Genomic DNA, 19,845 nt, shown 5'->3' with positions numbered 1-19,845 from the left:
TGAGGCTTGATGGGTCCTGTGGAAATTAAGCTCCACTTTCCTATCCTCTGACTCCAGAACCTCCACCTATGTCCCCAGACACAGTGATGGAGGAAACCCATGGTGCTAAGGGCTCATCTACCGTGGGGACTGCTAGCACCTCTGACAGTGCTGGAGCACTGGATGGAAAGGTACCTGGCATTCCCCATTGTCTTTGGACTACATTGAGGAAAAGAGGCAGACAGGGAATGTCTTGCTGGGTAAACATTGGTCTGAAAAGACCTTACTGGTAAGTCTCTGGCTGGTGGAAGGTTCAGCCTGAGGGACACTTTCAGGACCAAGTTCTGCAGTACTCCTGGCCTTGTGAAGTAAGGATTTAAAGAGGGCCAGATTAAACAGGCCTATGAAAGGAGGGGGATCAGGGGATAAGTCCTCATCTTCTGACATCCCCTGCTCTTTCTGCTCCTCATCCCCTATGAACATTCTCCTCCCGGAGGAATGGGAGGGGAAAACTGACCCTTGGTATGCGGCTGCTTCTGCCTGGGAGAGATATGATACATTGCTGTTAGATGGAATCTCTGATGCTATCGACTCAGGTTGAGCTCTCTGGTGTAGGGTTGAAGCTACGCCTTGGGCAATAGCCTGGGAAATCAGAAACTGCATTTGTTCTGATAGTTCTGTCTCCTGAGCATCTGGAGGGCGAAGCCCTGCCGCTGCAGAGTGGATGTGGCCTCTGGCCCAGAGGTCTAGTTGTATTGGGAGGAGTAGGGATCTGAAGGCCAAGCCCTTCACTGGACAGGGGAATCATCTCCACCTGTTCTGCCATGGGAAAAATGAACTGACCTGTTTCTCCTTCTGGAGACTAGGCACTTGGGGCAGCAGAGGTTGAAGGAGCTTGTTGAGGGCCAAAAACCGATGCCTCCATGGGAACAGAAGTAATCTGATCAACCTTTGCATCTTTCTTTTGCTTTGCATCTTTGGAGAATTGTTTTTCCAATGTCTGGTGTCTCCTGCTTGCTTCTTTCTCAGCAGCTTTGGAAGACCTTTTGCCAGAGATAGCTTTGGATCTGAGTTTCCCAGCAGCCTGCTGCTTGGCTGACCTGGATTTGATGAGCCTGGAAGGACTGTTGGAGGCACCTTGAGAGATCTGAACTTCTGTAGTTTTATCTGCCATTGCAAAATCAGAGACATCACAGTAGTGGCAATCTCAATGTGTTTGCAACAGAGAGGTGATCCCAGTAGCAAAGAGCCAAGTTGTGGCTAGGTGGCAACACAACCAACTTAATGGGATAGCCAGCACACTCACAATCCTGGTAGTGGCGGCAAGACCAACTTAATGGTATGGCCAGCACACGTATGATCCTGTTGGTGGCGGCAAGATCAATTTAATGGTACGGCCAGCACACATATGATCCTGTTGGTGGCGGAAAGACCAACTTAATGGTATTGCCAGCACACATATGATCCTGTTGGTAGCACCAAGACCAAGTTAATGGGGTAGCCAGCACACTAGAAGCAGAAAAAAACTGCGAAGAAAATGGCGGCAGTTAAGGCAGGCACCCAGCCAGGCCCTGAAGCCTTTGGAAATGCCTGGAGTGATTGAAAACCTCCGTAACAGATGTGAGGCTGGAGGCTGTTGTTGCTGTTACTGATTATAATAAGAGCTGCCAAAGAGCCTAAAATTGAATAAGCACTCTTGAAGAAAACGTCTCACGATTCTGGCCTTCTGAATGGCCTGAGATTGATTGTGCTGTTTTCAAAATGGCGTTTTCAAAATGGCAGCCACCAGTAAAATGACCTCCTGCTCCGACACTAGTAAAAGGTAAAGGTTCCCGCGCACATGCGTGCTAGTCGTTTCCAACTCTAGGGGCTGTTGCTCATCTTCGTTTCAAAGCCAAAGAGCCAGCGTTTGTCTGAGGACGTCTCCGTGGTCATGTGGCCGGCACAACTAAATGCCAAAGGCGCACGGAATGTTGTTACCTTCCCACCGTAGTGGTCCCTATTTTTCTACTTGCATTTTTACGTGCTTTTGAACTGCTAGGTTGGCAGATGCTGGGACGAGTAATAGGCGCTCACTCTGTTACACGGCACTCAGGATTCGATCCGTCAAACTGCCAACCTTCTGATCCACAAGCTCAGTGTCTTAACCCACTGAGCCACCACGTCTAGACACAATTGAATGACTGTGGCAGTAGATTCAATGGCTGGGGCAAGAAGACTGCTAGCTGGATATGCCAAATTAAGCCTATTTGCAGCTAAATTGCTCTCACTGGAAGGGAGGATCTGCCCCCCCAGAACAACAAAAGCGGCGCCCAAAATGGTGACCGCTACACATGTGGCTTGCCTAGAAGCTAAAAATATCCTGAGGCTTCAGCTGAAGCCTGTAAAAAACCGCTCAGACTCACAACATTTTAAATTGCAGCGCTGAGATCAGCGCAGAGAAAGGGAAGGGAAGGAAAAATACAACCTGGAGAAATATCCAATAGTGTTGCCTTTCTGCTACAGCCAATCTTCACCACATTTCTCTTGGGCTAAGACTAAGTCGTGACTGGGGATTCCTAGCTGGAAGAAGAGAGGTGTGGCAAAGGTTAATTGACTTAGTCTCTAGGGCAGAAAGGCAAGATCAACCCATCTGTAGTTTCCCCAACTCGTCATGCTTGAGAATGGTCACATTGTTGCAGAAGCATAGCTCATTTTGCCGATTGAAGGTGAAAAAATGTTGGTGATGCTTTCTATGTTTTGTGACTAGCACACTTTCATCCAACGTTCTGCTCCTTGAGCCTAGATGTCAGAAGCTCAGAATGGGACTTCGTAAGACCAAAATATCTGATCTGATCATTGAAGTCTTTCTGTTTGGGGAAGTATGGCTTTCTCTCCTTAGCCACATCTATCTGTATCCGCAATACCCTTGGTGTTTGACTTGCTTCTCTCTCCTTAAGATGGCTGATCCCTCTCTAGAGGGGTAGGAAAGGGACTCAGGGCACTTTGGTACTGGGGCGATGGATAAAGGAATGTCTGGATACATGATAGGTGTGTTCTTGCCAGTTTGATGTTTGGAAAGGTCCACCATCGAGAAGTAGCAGTTGCTTGAATGGTCAGTTGGTTCCCAAAAAATTCTTGGAATAGCAAACTTCATGGCTCTCTCTTTTTCCCTGTGCCAGCCTGTAAACATAGTAGAATTATATAATTTAAAAAAATATTTCTATTTTAAAAACGATATTTCATAATATTATGTAAGATATTATCATAGGGTAATATATATATATATATATATATATATATATATATATATATATATATATATATATATATATATATATATATATAGGTATAGGTATAGGTATAGGTATAGGTATAGGTATAGGTATATATGTGTATGTGTATGTGTATGTGTATGTATATATATATATATATATATATATATATATATATATATATGTGTGTGTGTGTGTGTGTGTGTGTGTGTGTGTGTGTGTGTGTGTATGTATATATATATATATATATATATATATATATATATATATATATATATATATATTAGTTTCAATTTTCCTAGAACATTGAAAATAGTGAAAATTTTCTTAATTACAACTCTTTAACTGTAAAAAATAACTAAATTTCCATCTAGTAAGCAGCAATTGTTCACCTTACCTTCAAGAGTTTTGTTGCAGTGTTTGCATGTGAAATGAGGTGCCCAGGGCTTGTCTTGATTCCTGGTAGGCATGCCGAAGTATGCTTTGTAGGCCTTACACATCTTAACAGATGTTTTCACAGAGTACTTTTTTGCTCTTGTCTTGATAAAATTGTCCACACACGTAGCAAAATGCATCTGCTGGGTGGAACCAATCTCTTGATGCTGCTAGATCAAATATTGTTATTCACTATTCTCTTACTCAGCAATTAGACAAACTAAAATGTTGGTTTAAGGCACCAGTACTTTTACTTCTATAGATACTACTAGGTAGTCCCAGAAAGTTTTTTTTTAATCCAGAAAATTCTGGCTAATTCTAGAAACTTCTGGATAGATTTCACAGTTCCAGAATGTTCTGGAAGTATACTTAGCACTAAATGTGAATTGAGAATGTTCTTGGAAACAGATAAAATTTCAAAATATCATTTTCCTGACCACAGAAGCAAAGTTTTTGTGGAACAATAGCTATTTTCTATTTATTTTATGCATAAGAGATTAAGAAAACACACTTTGTATCCAGGAACAAAAACTAAATTGACATTTTTATGTAGTATTATCACTGAAAATATATTTATCATATTCAACTAGAGACGACAATATATATGCACAGTTTTTGTATGCACTTTTTTGTCATGTTTAGTCTGTTTTTATCTGTTTGTATTTTAACTTAGGAAATAAATAAAATTGTTAAAAAGATAAGGAGTTTGGAAGCTAAACCTTATGATAAACAATTGATGGAAATAGGTATGTCTAGTCTAACAAACAGAAGATCTTCCACTATTAGAGGGGCTGTCACAGAGAAGAGGGGATCAATCTATTCTCCAAAGCACCTGAGGGTAAGACAAGAGTGGAAGATCATTAAAGAGAGATCCAATTTTTTCAAGAGATTGGACAATCATTTGTCTGGAATGGTATATGGCCTCCTGCCATAGGCAGGGGGGTTGACTAGAAGACCTCCAAGGTTCCTTCCAACCCTTTTATTCTATGTACTTAATGTTTTTACCCTTTATAGTTCTCTCCACCCCCCACCCACATCTATGTTTTTTTAAACTTTATTTTATATTTATATGAAACTGCAACTTGAACTATTTCCAAACAATGTTTTCCAATATGGTACGGTAATCATGGGGAAAATGAGACTAGGTCTGCAAACCACAGGCAAGCAGTAGAAATGGGAGGTGAGTAATGAAAACCAAAATACAATAACAAGTGGACATACGAAACTACTATGTAATAACATAGATAATGAAAATGTGGAGATGGAGTTGCTAAGGATAACAATAAAAATTTTTGTTCAGAACCTTTCCAGTATTCTATTAACCCTTAGGAAGTCAGGCGACCAAATTGCAGTAAGATGAAAACTTCATATTATTTATATAACCAACAAGCTTGCAAATATCGTCAATATTGAGAAAGGTGTGGATGCCTTGAACTTGGGCCATCATAATAAAATTTTCTGAAGACCATGTGGGAATTTAAAATCAAAGCACTGGAAGGAACTTTGGAGATTTTCTAGTCCAATTCTCTGTCCAGGACAGAAATCTGCAGACTATGCCACATAAATGGTTCCATTTTGTTTGAAACCCTCCAATAATGGAGTATCTAAGAGGAAGGGTGTTCAACTGCTTAACAGTTCTCATGGTCAAAAAATCACTCCAAAGTTTAGATATTTCTCTGTAAGCACTACGTATAACAAAACTACAAACTCTTCCCTTTGGATGCTATGGATGATACTTCTTCCTTTCTTATTCATTTGTGCCATTGTATAATTTTGAATATCAGCTCTTATCAGTATTTAGTTGGGTCCAATTTTGATATTTTGCCTGTTACTTTAGGTGTTTTTTTTCAGTTGCTTCATTCAACAGGTTCTCAGTAGACTGAGGACTACCTAGGGCTATGACTGGGATGAGATCTTGCTAGATAAGCTCATTTAGTTCCCTAACTACCTCTGTATTTAAGAGGTCAATCAGAGAAGAGATATTTTCTGCCAAATAATTGGAAAAAGTTTCCAGGAAGTATTTGGAAATCTTCTGAATTCATCAGGTACTTGGGAAGAATGATTCTAATTGGTTCCCAATCTTGCAGAGATTCAGGGTTTGGGGAACTTCAGTTTCACAATGAAATGGGACCACGGGATATATGTTAGCTTCTCATCTGCTTCAAAATAAAGACCACAATGTGGTCTTTCTAAGCAAAGTGGGACCATATTTCTTGAGATAAGCCCATGAACACCAATCACATTACCTCCTTAGGGCAATGAGACTGACTGTCCAACTATCTTGTGGCTCTGTGCAATCTCTATGATCTCATCTTGCAGCTGATATTCAAGTTTTAATGCTAATCAAGTTTTAATGCTAATCAACCATGGCCTTAACAGCCTATCAAATTCCAATACTAGCTTCAAGATGATATCATAGAGATTGTGCAAAGCCACAAAATAGTTAGACAATCTGTACACCAGCACCAACCCAAGCTTGTTAGAGTGGATCCAAATCAATGCAAAGATACTTGTAACCATTCAAGCCCCTAAGCAATGTTGTAAGAATTCATTGCACAATCATGGATATTTATAGGAAATAAGGAAGATGACCTTAGTATGCTTAGGCTGAAGGAGCTGAAATATTTTTTAACCCCAGAGAAACAAAGTAGGTTTAGGTTTATTAAATTTATATGCTGCCCTTCTCCCTGAGGAGTCAGGGCGGCTCACAACAACAAAAAGTTAAAAGATATAAATACAAAAATTAAAAGAGGATTAAACAATATAAGAAATAAGAACAATTTAAACCAATAAAAAACCAAATTTAAAAACTATGATCAGTCCAGGCCCGCTTGTTGGAATAACCAGGTCTTTAGGTCACGGCAGAAGGACCAAAGGTCAGGGGCCATCTGCAGTTCTGGGGGCAGTTCGTTCCAGAGGGTCGGTGTGCCCACAGAGAAGGCTCTCCCCCTAGGGGTCGCCAGCCGGCATTGCCTGGCCGACAGCACCCTGAGGAGGCCGACTCTGTGGGAGCGAACCGGGCGATGGGAGGTTGACATTGGCAGCAGGTGGTCTCGCAAGTATCCCAGGCCTAAGCCATGTAGGGCTTTAAAGGTGATTATCAGCACCTTGAATCGCACCCGGAGGGCAACCGGAAGCCAATGCAGCTCGCGCAGGAGTGGTGTAACATGGGAGTATCGAGATATTCCCATAAGCACCCGCGCGGCCGCATTTTGCACCAGTTGAAGCCTCCGGGCGCACTTCAAGGGCAGCCCCATGTAGAGAGCATTGCAGTAATCCAGGCGAGAGGTGACAAGGGCATGGGTGACCGTGCATAGGGCATCTCGGTCCAAAAAGGGGCACAACATTTGGAAGCAGCTCAGGCAGGTGCCACCCTAATTCAGTGGAGTATAAAAAGGGTAATAGGTATAGCACAACCAGATTTGAAAAATTCTAGTATTATAGCCAATCTCAGTAAAAGTAGTCTTAGCTTTCCTGTGGAATTGATTTCCTGGTCTGGTTTTATCCAGAGGGGCTGACATCACCTCTCTTCTCTGGTCTTAACATCATGATAAAGGATTTAGAGCCTCAATCTACAAAATAAGAAATTCCAAACTAAGCAAGAAGATTACATACAAACTGAATAAAGAACAAACAACTACCAGAAGAAATGAACCAATACATGAACCTTTAGGGACAGACCAACGGAAATATGTCAATCTTAGAAGAAAACAACAACCAAGAGCAAAGTCCCTGCTATCTAGTTCAGCCCAGTCCAGTGCAGCCCCATTGGAGCTGAGCAATCAATTTCATATCCTACCCCTGGAAGAAAACATGCAGACACCTAGTAAAGAGGCATCATCAAGTGTTCCTGCACAAGGAAGAAAAGTAGTCCAGACTTTCCTAGAAAAAAAGGCAAGTATTAGGATAGGAGATTCAATTCTCAGGGGAACAGAATCAACCATCTGTAGACCAGACAATCAATTTAGGGAGGTATATTGTCTCCCTGGAGCAAAAAACAAAGATGTGGCCGAGAATCTTACTAAGATAGTCAAGTCCACAGATTACTATCCCATTCTTTTCCTTCATGCAGGGATGAATGAGATGAAAATGAACCTAAAAAGAATATCAAAAGACTGAACAACTTGGCAAGAAAGATAAGGAGTTCGGAGGTCAGGTGGTGTCTTCATCTGTACTTCCAACAAAAGGTCAATTTCCAATGAGGAAACAAACGATTTTAGAAATGAACCACTGGTTTAAGGGTTGGTGCTGTCAAAAGAATTTGGATTCCTAGATAATGGTCTGTATTACCTACATGAAGGCTTTTGGCAAGGGATGAGCTACACCTCCGAAGGGTTTATCTGAGCAGCTTTAAACTAAAACTGAGCGGGGACAGTTGCCAATTCCTAGGACCTTTAGGATCTAATTCCAAGCATGGATCCCAAGCAAGGAAGTATGGAGAGGAGTGTGTGATAGGACAGAGAAGCTCAGACAGAAATTAGAAGATATAGGAAGCATACCCAGAGTCACCCATAAAGGACTCAGATTACTATACACTAATGTTCAAAGTCTGGGGAATAACCAGGGAGAACTTGAAATACTAGTACATGAAGGTAGATATATATAGTTGCCATTAATAAAACTTGATGGGATGAAACTCATGAATGGAATATACTTATGTATAGATATAAACTGTTCAAAAGGAACAGACCTGGCAAGAGGAGGCAGAGTTGTATGTGTAAGAGATCACTACATCTCTACAGAAATGCATAAAACCAAGGATGAAAGCCTCCTAGAAAGCATATTGGTTAACATAAAATGAAAAAGACATGAAATTGCCATAGGCCATCTAGCCAAACAAAACAAAAATAGATGAAATGTTTGCTAATTATTTAACTAATGCATGTAGGAAACATACCACAGTAGTAATGTGGGATTTTAACTACCCTGACATTAACTCAAACCCAGCATCAAGTGGGATATCAAACAGGTTCCTGACCAACCTAGCTGAAAACTTTGTCATCTAGAAGATAGAGGAGGTTAACTAGAGGGACAACTGTACAGGACCTACAGTAATTCTTACTAGCAGAGAAGAATTTATAAGAAGAGAAGAATTTTGGGGGAGAGTGACCATGTTATATTGGAATTCAATATAATGCATATACAAGAAATAGAACAAAATCAAACTTTAAAAGAGCTGATTTCAACAAACCTAGAGAAAGCTTGGGAAGGATTCCATGGATGAAAATCTTAAAGGGAGAAAATAAGAAGTTTGGGAAACTGAAAAATGTGATTAAAAAGTCCAGTCTAGCATTACCACTGAAAAAGAACAGCAGGAAATCCAAAACAAACCAGCATAGTTGCCCAAATTAGACTCTGATAAACTAACATTAAGAAAACCAAGATCATGGTATCCGGCCCTCTCAATTCCTGGCAAATAGATGGGGAGGAAATAGAGGTAGTGACAGATTTTATTTTCCTGGGCTCCAAGATCACTGCACATGGGAACTGTAGCCAAGAAATTAAAAGATGCTTGCTCCTGGGGAGGAAAGCCATGGCAAATCTAGACAGCACACTAAAAAGCAGAGACATCACCCTGTCAACAAAAGTGCAGATAGTCAAGGCTATGGTCTTCCCAGTTGCAATGTATGGCAGTGAAAGTTGGACCATAAGAAAGGCTAAATGCCAAAGAATTGAGGCCTTTGAACTATGGTGCTGGAGAAGACTCCTGTGAGTCCCTTGGACTGCAAGGCGATCAAACCAGTCAGTCTTAGAAGAGATCAACCCTGACTTCTCTTTAGAAGGCCAGATCCTGAAGTTGAAACTCAAATACTTTGGCCACCTAATGAGAAGGAAGGACTCACTGGAGAAGAGCCTAATGCTGGGAAAGATTGAGGGCAATAGAAGAAGGGGACGGCAGAGAATGAGGTGGCTGGATGGAGTCACTGAAGCAGTAGGCGTGAGCTTAAATGGACTCCAGAAGATGGTACAGGACAGGAAGGCCTGGAGGAATGTTGTCCATGGGGTCGCAATGGGTCGGACACGACTTCACAGCTAACAACAACAAACTAAAATACAAAATACAAAAAGGACAAGTATATAAAAATGGAAAGAGGGGCACATAACTAAGGCAAAATAGCATATAGCCCAAATCTGCAACAATGAAGTCAGAAAGCTAAGGCTCAGAATGAATTAAGATTTGCAATAAATGTCAAATATGATTAAAAAAAAGGTTTCTTTCAACATATAAAAAACAAGAAAAAAGTCAAAGAAACAATCCCAACTAATGGGAGAATATGGCAAGGAAGTGACAGGCAGTATAGAGATTGCACAGCTACTTTATTCTTTCCTTGCATCTTGTCTTCACCCAAAAAGAAAAAATAGCCCAAACTACCAAAACAGACTAGGAATTCAAATTAAAATAGGCAAGAAAATGGTAAGAGAACATCTGTCCACTCTAGATGAGTTCAAATCACCAGGGTCTGGCAGATTACATCCAAGAGTTCTGAAGGAGATAGCAGATTTGAACTTGGAACCATTGAACCATATCTTTCAAAGACCCTGGAGCACTGGGGAACTACCAGAGGACCTGGAAAAAGCTGATGAGGTTCCCATGGAAAAATTGTCTTCCATGAAACCGGTCCCAGCTGCCAGAAAGGTTGGGGATTTCTGAGCTAGAAGATAAACAGCATCACCACCAGATGGATTTGTAACTGGCTGACAAACTGCCTTCAACAAGTAGTTCTTAATGGAACTACATCTACATGGAGGGAAGTAAGCAGTGGCTACTCCAAGATTCTGTCTTAGGCCCAGTACTCCTTAATATCTTCATAAATGATTTAGATGAGGGAATATAAGGGAAACTCATCAAATTTGCAGATGACACCTATTGATGATGCCCATGACGAAAAAGGTTGCCTTTACTGTACAAAATTATATCAGAGGCATGGTATATGTTAGAGGCATGTCCTTTGGAAAACTCAAAATTGTAAAAAGAGAAATGTTTGGAGTGAACATAGACATCCTTGGCATCAGTGATTTCACTGGACAGGCAGTGGTCAATTCAAATAAGATGACTTTATGGTTTATTTTTTGGGAAACAATATCATCATACGAAAAGGAGTTATTTTCTTGTAATCACGGGTTAAATGTGTTGAGAATCACAGAGCATATAGTGATCGCATAATATCTATCCAAATTTGAGGCAAGCCACTCAATATCACCATACTACAAATCTACGGTCCAACTATAGATTCAAATGACAATGAAACTGAACTGTTTTACCATCAGTTTCAATGTGCTCTCAAGCATACACCAAAAAAAAGATATTTTGTATACAGTAATATGGGCGATTTCAATGCAAAAGTAAGCCAAGGAAAAGTTCCAAAAACAGTATGCAAGTTTGGGCCAGGTGAATGGAATGAAGCTGGCAACTGCCTAGTGTAATTTTGACAGGTAAATCATCTCAGCATAATAAACATATTCTTTATTCAATACAAGTAATGTTTATTCACATGGGCAGCACCAAATGAGCAACATAAAAATCAAATAGACTTCATTTTATGCTAACAATGCTGGAAAGATTCAGTTGCATCTGTTAAGTCAATATACTTCCTGGCACTGATTGTAGCCCAGACCCTCAGCTATTAGTGGCTAAACTGAAGCTCAAACTGTGCTAAGTGAAATAAGGTACTATCCCCCCAAATTCAATGTGAACAACATCTCATTTATGCATGCCATAGAAGTTAAGAATAGGTTTGAACCATTGAATCTATAATTATTATTAACCCTTATTTGGATAATATAATTGTAGCAAATAATCAAAGAAATAGAAAGGCAAACTATAACACATATTTTGTTGATCTTGCCTGCAAATAGCATGTATTAAAATTTTCAAACAATCTGGAAAAATGGTGAAATGGACAGTCTTTTTATTAGCTTACTGGCTAGTGATCATGTTTGATTATGCAAACTGGACTGTGTTTTCTAATTGGATATATTATAGAATAGTTTTTTCCCTTCCATTCAATCATGTACAATTCTCAGAGACTGCCTGGCAAGTTCCTGCAGTTTTCTTAGTAAGGTTTTTCAGAAGTGGTTTGCCATTGTCTCCTTCCTAGGGCTGAGAGCAAATGACTGGCCAAAGATCACCTAGCTGATTTGTGCTCTAAGGAGGGACTAGAATTCAAAATGTCCCATTTTTGGCCTGATGCCTTAATCACTACACCAAACTGGCTCTCATAGAATAGTAAGTATATCAGCAGTATTAAGAATTTTTCTTTATTCATAATTTGTCCCTACCTTTCTGGAATTAAAATCTCTGTACTTTGTTGTCGTTTTATACGGGGTGGAGCTGGTCGTGCACTACTGGGTCGTGGTGGTTTTCTGTTAAGTAGGGGAGAAATTGTTTTAATAGTAAACAATTACTATTACTGTTATTACTATACTATTACAAATTAATTTTAACATTTTCAAACATCCTCAGCATATAACTTTAATTTCATATATAAATGCATCTTTGAGACTTAAGCTAGCATGAATTAATGTGTAATGTATATATCTTTCAATTGTAATATATCCATATTCTGATTCACATATTTTAATTACAATCCTAAATTCTAAAAATGAATTCTAGCAATACAGGTGTTTTCACTTGTTGCTCTTGAACTAAACAGGCTAAACACACTTTATAGGCCTGGTATATGGACAACAAAGCTCTGACAGTTACAGTAGAGGTGGAACAGCCAAGGCCTAGTGGCATCCAATCTGTGGCTCCCTGGATTCCTGAGAGTGCAATGTTAAAAACAGCCTTGGTGGAGCAGTGGGCTAATGCCTCCTTAAGTAACACCAGCTGCCTGCAATTAGTGCAGGTTCGCATCCCACCAGGCTCAAGGTTGACTCAGCCTTCCATCCTTCCGAGGTAGGTAAAATGAGGACCCAGATTGTTGGGGGCAATAAGATGACTTTGTAATAATGCCGCTTGGGGGGTGGGTGGGAAAGCCCTAATAAGCAGGCATATACATAGAATGAAGGCTATTGCTAAGCACATTGATTTGTGCTTAGATTGTAAGCCGCCCTGAGTCTTCGGAGAAGGGGGAGATATAAATGGGATTAAAAAAATAAAAAATGGCCAAATTTCAGTATGGTTGTTCTTAAAAGTGGGAGGGAAGAGATAGTTAACTCGATCATCCCCTCCAGGCAGCACAAAGCTTCACAAAGCCAAGATTGTCACCTCCCCCTCAACCAGCCGATAGCAAAATCACCTAAAAATTGAAGGAAATCCTAGGGGAGGATGAATGCATATAGAGGATTTGACCATGAGAGAGGATCTGACCTGAAAGTTGTATGTTCCGCCTAACCTAAGAGATCAGATCCTGCAATGATGCCATGATGTGAAACCCGTGGACTGTTTCGGGTTCGTGAAAACCCTCCATCTAGCCAGGAGGCAGTTCTGGTGGCCCAAGATGAACAAGGATATAGAGAGCTACATTTCCGAATCCCCAGTATGCCCATCCATGAAAAGATTTCTAGGAAAACCTTCTGGAATATTGCACCCAGTATGACTAACCCCAGCAGACTGTGGGAAGAAATTGCTATGGATTTCATTGTGGAACTGCCTGAGAGTTCTGGGAATACAGTGATTTGGACTGTGATCGACCTGTTTTCTAAACAAGCACATTTTGTGGCGTGCCCGAAAATCCCATCAACCTGAAATTTGGCCAAATTGTTTGTAGAGCATGTTTATTGGCTGCAAGGCACATCATCTTTGACTGGGGGGGTGCAGTTCATGGTGGAAGTTTATAAAGCTAATAGGCTCCTCACAGGGGCTTAGTTCTGGGTTTCATCTGAGTACTAGTGGGGTGGCTGAAAGGACCAACTCAATAATAGAGCAATATTTACATTGCTATGTGAATTATCAGCAGACCAATTAGGTGGAACTTCTACTTTGCAGAAGTGGCATATAATAACTCGGTACATAGTAGCATTGGATTCACCCCGTTCAAAGTACTGATGCCAGAACTGCCGAGGGAATCTCCCTCCTCATTATCTTTGGCTGTATGGATGGAAACCCTAAAAACTACCTTGGATAAGGCCAGAGAATCACACAACAGGCAAACAGATCGAAAGAGAGCTCCCCAGAAAACATTTAGGATTGGGAATCAAGTACTACCAAGTATCTCAGGTTGATGCAACCTTGTAAGAAACTGAGTCCTGAGTATATAGGACCTTTCACAATTGTGAGAATCATTAACCCAGTAATGGTTGCGCTGTAGTTGCCATTGCAGCCTGTTAAAATCATTCAAGAAATTAAGCCTGAGGTCAGCTGGCAAGAACCCCCCCCTCCACTTTTAGTAGAGGGCAAGGAACATTATGAAATTAAGAGAATAATGGATACAAGGATTTTTAGGGGAAACTTACAGTACTTAATACAGTGGAATGGTTATCCATTAGCTGATGCTGAATGAGTAGCAGTTCATAACATTAAGGCAGATAGATTAATAAGATTTCATGCTAAACACACTCAGCATCCTAGGGGATAATTTATGTATACTTGTGCTTAATTCTTCCCATGTTTACCCTTCTTTGAGGGGGCTGGCATGTCAAGACTGAATCGATGTGAGACCTACTAACTTCTATTGCTAATCAACTTTCATAAAAGAGGGGGCAGGGGTAGAAAGTGCAGGGAGGAAACGGGAGTCTAAGAAGCTGTCTAGGAACCATGAGAACCTGCTGGAATGCCAAGGTCACTAACACAGGTACTCAATGGAGAAGTGGACCATTCCCATAACAAGCCGAAGTTCTATGATAGGACAATGAGAATATTCAGTGGGTGGGGGCAAGGGAAGCTATTGTTTAAATAAGCTCTTTTCTGCATGGGAAACCCAGAGCAGGTTGTGCTTCTTCAGTTCCAAGATGTGTATTCAATAAAGTTTATCTTTTATGGCACTCAGAAGCCTTGAAAATTCCTTAATATTGAGTTCACTGGTCAGACAGTTGGCTAAATAAATAAATAAATAAACAAACAAATAAGCAAGCAAGCAAGCAAGCAAGACAACTACTATTATTGCACATAAAGCCAGCAAGGTGGTCCAATGGCATTACATGACAGCTTTGGGCAATTAGCATAGTGCAAAGTGCTGGTTTTGGGCATTACTTTTATGTATCATCTTCAATTACTTTTGAAGCTGTCTCAATATAAGCATGTAATTCACCTAAGTGGGTAAAAAAATATGTTTTACATTTTCGTTCCATGACAGGATAAGAGATAAAGCCAGGATCCCATTGCAGTTACCAGAATCTCCTGTGTTGTAGGACACAGGTACTTATGGATGCAATTTCCCAGACAATAGAGATAAACGTGAACTGGATGAGAATGGTTGAGAGCTAGCCATCAGAGCAGCCAAAGTTCAAATATCATAATATCACCAGCTCATATGAACAATTTAAGGTGGCAGAATATTTATAAATTTTCAGATGATTTGTACTTGATAATTAACTGAGTTTAAGAAATATTAAAGTTTTAAATATTAGTTTAAATAGAATGCTTAGGCTTTGTAACATATCTTGATTATTAGCATGAGTGAGTTATTAATATTATTAATGAAAGGATATATAATCAGACCTTTTAGTGATCTGAGATGGAATTTCATTTGTAAATTCATTATTTTCAGAAATCTTTTCTGTTGTACCAGTATTCAGAACATCTCCCTCTGTGGAATAAAAATAATTTTATTATGTCATTTTGAGGAAATGCATCCAATATTTGTTCTTTGTCTTACTGAAATATACTAGATTTATTAAATTAAATATTGTATAAAAATCAAGTCCAATGCATAATGTCTATTATAGATTACTGGTAGATATTCTTAATTTGAATTCCAATAAAACATATATCTAAATTTCTCATTACTGAAATAAAAATCATAAAGGCTTATTACCTGCATCACCAAATGATTCACCTGCAAAATAAATATATTATTTTTCAGACTGAATAGATCAAATAATTTGTTTGTTGTACATAGAACTGAGGACAGAGTATACAAGCATACATGAATAGATCTTCCCCACCAATTCCAAGATACCTTTATCTTGATCATGAGAAAAACAGCATATCTTTTCAACTATCCAGATAGCAAATCATTTAGGCTGAGAAGTGTTGACAGCAGATAAAAAAATCCAGTGAAGAATTATGTAATAGATTCAGATTTAGGACAGAATTCAGTGGTATATTTCACAATTTTAAAAGTGATTTCCACTCAAGGTACTACACTATTATAAAAAAGTATGTTAGCACTATTGTGAAATAGTCAGTGTGTCATTATACTTAAGCATATCAATAGAAACAAAAGATAAAGAAATGGTTAATGTACAAAACAAAGAAAAAAGGAGAAATAAACAATCAGCGTGACTGTAATTTTTCATTTGTAATATTTTAAATGCCTGTATTCCATATAATGGGAATACTACAAAAAAGTCATTATGCATGTTAAGTTAGTGTTTATATATTTATTAAATTTATATGCCACCCATTTCACTGTCAAGCAACTCTGTGTGGCCTATAAACATCACAGAAACAGAGGTACAAATATTAAATATTAAATAAATAGAAATTAAATAAGTTAAAAATCAGAATATTACAGTATGGAGATGGGATCCTATTGATCCACTGACCATCTCCAACATGAAATGCCCCCATCTGGACCCCAGGCCAGTTGGCAGAGCCAAGTTTTGAGGTGGCAGACTAAGCAGTGGATTGAGCACCAGTGGCCATATAGTGGTGGTGAATCAAGCGGTGACCGTAGTAGGCCAAGTATTGGCAGTGGGCCAAGTGTTAGCGGGCCAAATGGTGACAGTGGACCAAGCAGTGGCAGATGAGCCAGCCAGCAGACCAAATGGCAGTAGCGGACCAAGTAGTGGTGACGTGCTAAATGTCACCATTGGCCCCGATGGGTTATCTGAGGAACAGTGCCTAGGCCCCACTGAGGAGCATCTAGGACTCGCTTGATGGTGGGGCATTGGCATCAACAGTGGTGGTTGTGATGATAGCAATGGGATAGATGGCAACAAGAGGAGCTGTAGTTGTCCCAGTGGCCTTCCTAGGGAACTGTGCCGAGACCCAGTGGCTTCAGTCCTGGCAACCTAGCATCCAGACCCATCTGAGAGATTTGTGGTTCAAACAAACACTTCAGGTGTTGCCAATGGAGCTGTTCTTCCACAAAAGAGGGAGAGAGAAAACAGTCTCTTGCCTTGCACTTTCTTCTCTAGAGCTTTGATTGCCCCAGAATGGAACTCTTCAATAAAGAGTTCGTCATTAAACCCACATTCCAACACAGGAGACACTTTTTGAAATGAGTACATTTTCACATAAAAGTCAACAAAGGCCATCAAAAACTGCACATCCTGCAATAGACCAAGCCGCTTTCACCCAGACAAATCAGATGGAGCCAATTCTTCTCACACTTTAATTTTTAAATTCAATACCTGTGGTGTATCCATTTTACTTTGTTCTTTGTTTGCTTTGATGTTATCACCTTCTCAGCTCAGAGTTCTCACAACACCTTCACACCTCTGGACTGGACAGTTGGGAGGGGTTTGAACAATGAGGTTTAACCTAGTGTTTTCGCACGAGAACTTTAGATCCTGCCTATTTTCTCTGTAATCACTATCTCTCAATAAAAAATCCTTTGGAAATGCTGCCTGCTTCAAGAGTTCGATTTTCTTGAGGGAATAGCTGAAGCAAGACCCTACATTAGGAAGGATCTGCAAAGTGGTCAACATGGAGCGGCACCAGCCCTACCATGGGGACTGTGCACACAATGTCTAACCAGGGCAGCGAGCACGAAGAAGTTGAGTATTGGGGGGAAACCTCCACCAAAACTCACCCTGACACAAACTCTGCTGGATAGACAGAGGAAGCTGCTGCCCTGGAGAAGCCTTCAAAGCCAAGATGGTCTGTTGGTGTGTGGAAGAAGGAGGAATGGGAAGAAGTCACCCTCACCATGGCAGCCAATAGCATGGTTAGAGGTGTGAGATGGAAGGGCTGTATGATGACAGTGAACTGGAGGAAGAACTGGATCATGCCAATCACCTCATGAAACAAGCAATATGTTTCCATGATGGAAGCTTTCTAGAATCTGAAAATGCAAGAGGCCATAACTTGCATGGAAAGAGAGGATGGGAGGCACGAAGAAGCCACATGTGGAAGGGGGGAAATCCTTGACCCCAGAGACAGCAGCCGGCACCCACCAAATCTGCAGAGAGGGTGACAACCACACCAGGCAGACCTCCCCAAAGGGACCCTGGTGGTGCAATGGAGAGGGACCCCATCAGCAGGAGCAAAAGGCACCCACTCTTAGCATCAAGTTTGATGGGGACGCCCAGCAATTTGGTTTCTTTCTCTCCCACATCCTCACCTACATGCAAAAATACAGGCGAAACATCCCCACCGAAGGGGCTAGGATCAGGGTCATCGTCCTGGCCCTGGAGGGGGTCGCCACCTGATGGATGGTGACCAACATCAATGCCCCAGAGCTCTGAAACTTTATCTACTTCATGACGCTGCTGAGACAGAGGTCCTAAAAGCACTGCTAGACTCGAGATGCACCAGATGCTTTATAAGCCCAACCTTAGTAGGAAAACTGGGAGTCCGCCTGAGGAGACTAAAGAACCCAATTACTTTTTGTCAACTAGAAGGGTCAGTTGCAGGGGGTATCCCAGCAACTTTTGGCATCGAGTCCCTGGGCCTAGCCACGGGAAGCCACTCCGAGACTCTAACCTTTATAGTGGCATCCAGAATGGAATGGCCCTTCATCTTAGGACGGACTTGACTTAAAAAATAGAACCCGTAGGTGGACTCTTGAAGTTCCCAAAGAGGGAGAAAGCCCCCATGCAATGGTGGCCACAGGGCAAGGAAGAAACCCTGAAGAGAAATGGGAGCTGCCTTGCAGAGCGAGTTGCTGCAGGGCCTACCCTGAGAATACCATGATTTGGTCAATGTGTTTAGTGAAAGAGGTTGAGAAAAACTCCCTCCCCACCAGCCCACAGACTGTGCTATTGAGATTATTCCAAGGGCCAAGTTGCCAAAACTAAAACTATATTCCATGACTCCAAGGGAATTAGCTAAACTGCTCAAGTTTATAGACAAAAACATGGCCTGAGACTTTATTCAGCTAGCCAGACCCAGGGTGGCCACCCCAGTTCTGTTCTGGGAGAAGAAAAATGGGTCTCTGTGTTGATTATAGGAGTCTTAATACAGTGTGTGTGGAAAATGTACATCCCCTTTCACTCATGAAAGATATGCTGGCCCACTTTTAAAAAGGCAGAATATTCTCTAAACTAGCCTTATGGGAGGTATATTATCAAAAGCCCTTTGTTATTCAGGCTGATGCCAATAATATCATGGTGGGAGCTGTGCTGCTCTAGGAAAATGAGAAAGGCCAACTACAGCCATGTGCTGACACATTAAAAAACTGACAGAAACTGAGCAATGTTGGTCGGTGTGGGAAAAAGAGGCCTATGCCTCCTCACCTGGCAAAATGTCCTGGAAGGAATTAAAATCTCTTTTCCAGTCTGGACTGACCACAAAAACTTAGAAGCTCTGAAAATTCTGAGGAAATTGTCCCCCAAGCAGGCACAGTGGGCACAGCACTTTCAATGTTTTAATTTCTCCCTCTGTTATTTACTGAGGGGGAAGAACTTATTAGCTGACGCTCTGTCGAGGCTACCACAATATAATAGTGCAAAAGCAGAAGTGGTAAAACCTTTGCTCCCAGCATGATAATTAGCGGCTCGAGTAATGAGAGCACAACCAAAAGGGGGGTCGCCACTAGATAACACCACTATCCTGGCTTTCAAATAAAGCCCTAGAGGAAGATGAGTGGTTTCTCAACCACAAAAATATTTGCTCTATGAAGGAAGGGCTAGGAGGAAAATTATACATCCCAAGCAGTCAGAGACTGAGAACTATGCAAACATGTTGTCATGGTTCCAACAAATGCAGTACTTCAAAGAACTTCAAGGCATTGTTTATCTTTTATTATACTCGCATAGCTTTGGCACTTACATATTAGAAGCCAAGATCTGAATTCTCCTCCCCTGAACACATGTTATCAAACACAATTCCCTCCCTTAATTTAATGTCATTAATCACATTCTCCAATTAGTTTAAAATGCAAACTTTCCCTCTTGCCAAATTTTT

At 40.8% G+C, this 19,845-nt stretch overlaps 1 protein-coding gene across 3 annotated transcripts in view; it reads right to left on the bottom strand.

The window, feature by feature from the left end:
- TRAF3IP1 (TRAF3 interacting protein 1) overlaps positions 1-19,845 on the bottom strand; it is a 158,410-nt gene that overhangs the window by 63,501 nt on the left and 75,064 nt on the right. For all 3 annotated transcript variants that reach the window (XM_083350839.1, XM_083350840.1, XM_083350841.1), the window contains exons 8-10: positions 15,587-15,607; positions 15,271-15,358; positions 11,949-12,032 (exon numbers count right to left, since the gene is read on the bottom strand). In XM_083350839.1, the coding sequence (XP_083206965.1) occupies positions 11,949-12,032; positions 15,271-15,358; positions 15,587-15,607 (193 nt within the window). The remainder of the gene's footprint in view (positions 1-11,948; positions 12,033-15,270; positions 15,359-15,586; positions 15,608-19,845) is intronic.

Source organism: Vipera ursinii (assembly GCF_947247035.1).
Source record: "Vipera ursinii genome assembly, chromosome: 1".
Taxonomy (NCBI): domain Eukaryota; kingdom Metazoa; phylum Chordata; class Lepidosauria; order Squamata; family Viperidae; genus Vipera; species Vipera ursinii.
This window is presented reverse-complemented; position numbering and strand designations above follow the sequence as displayed.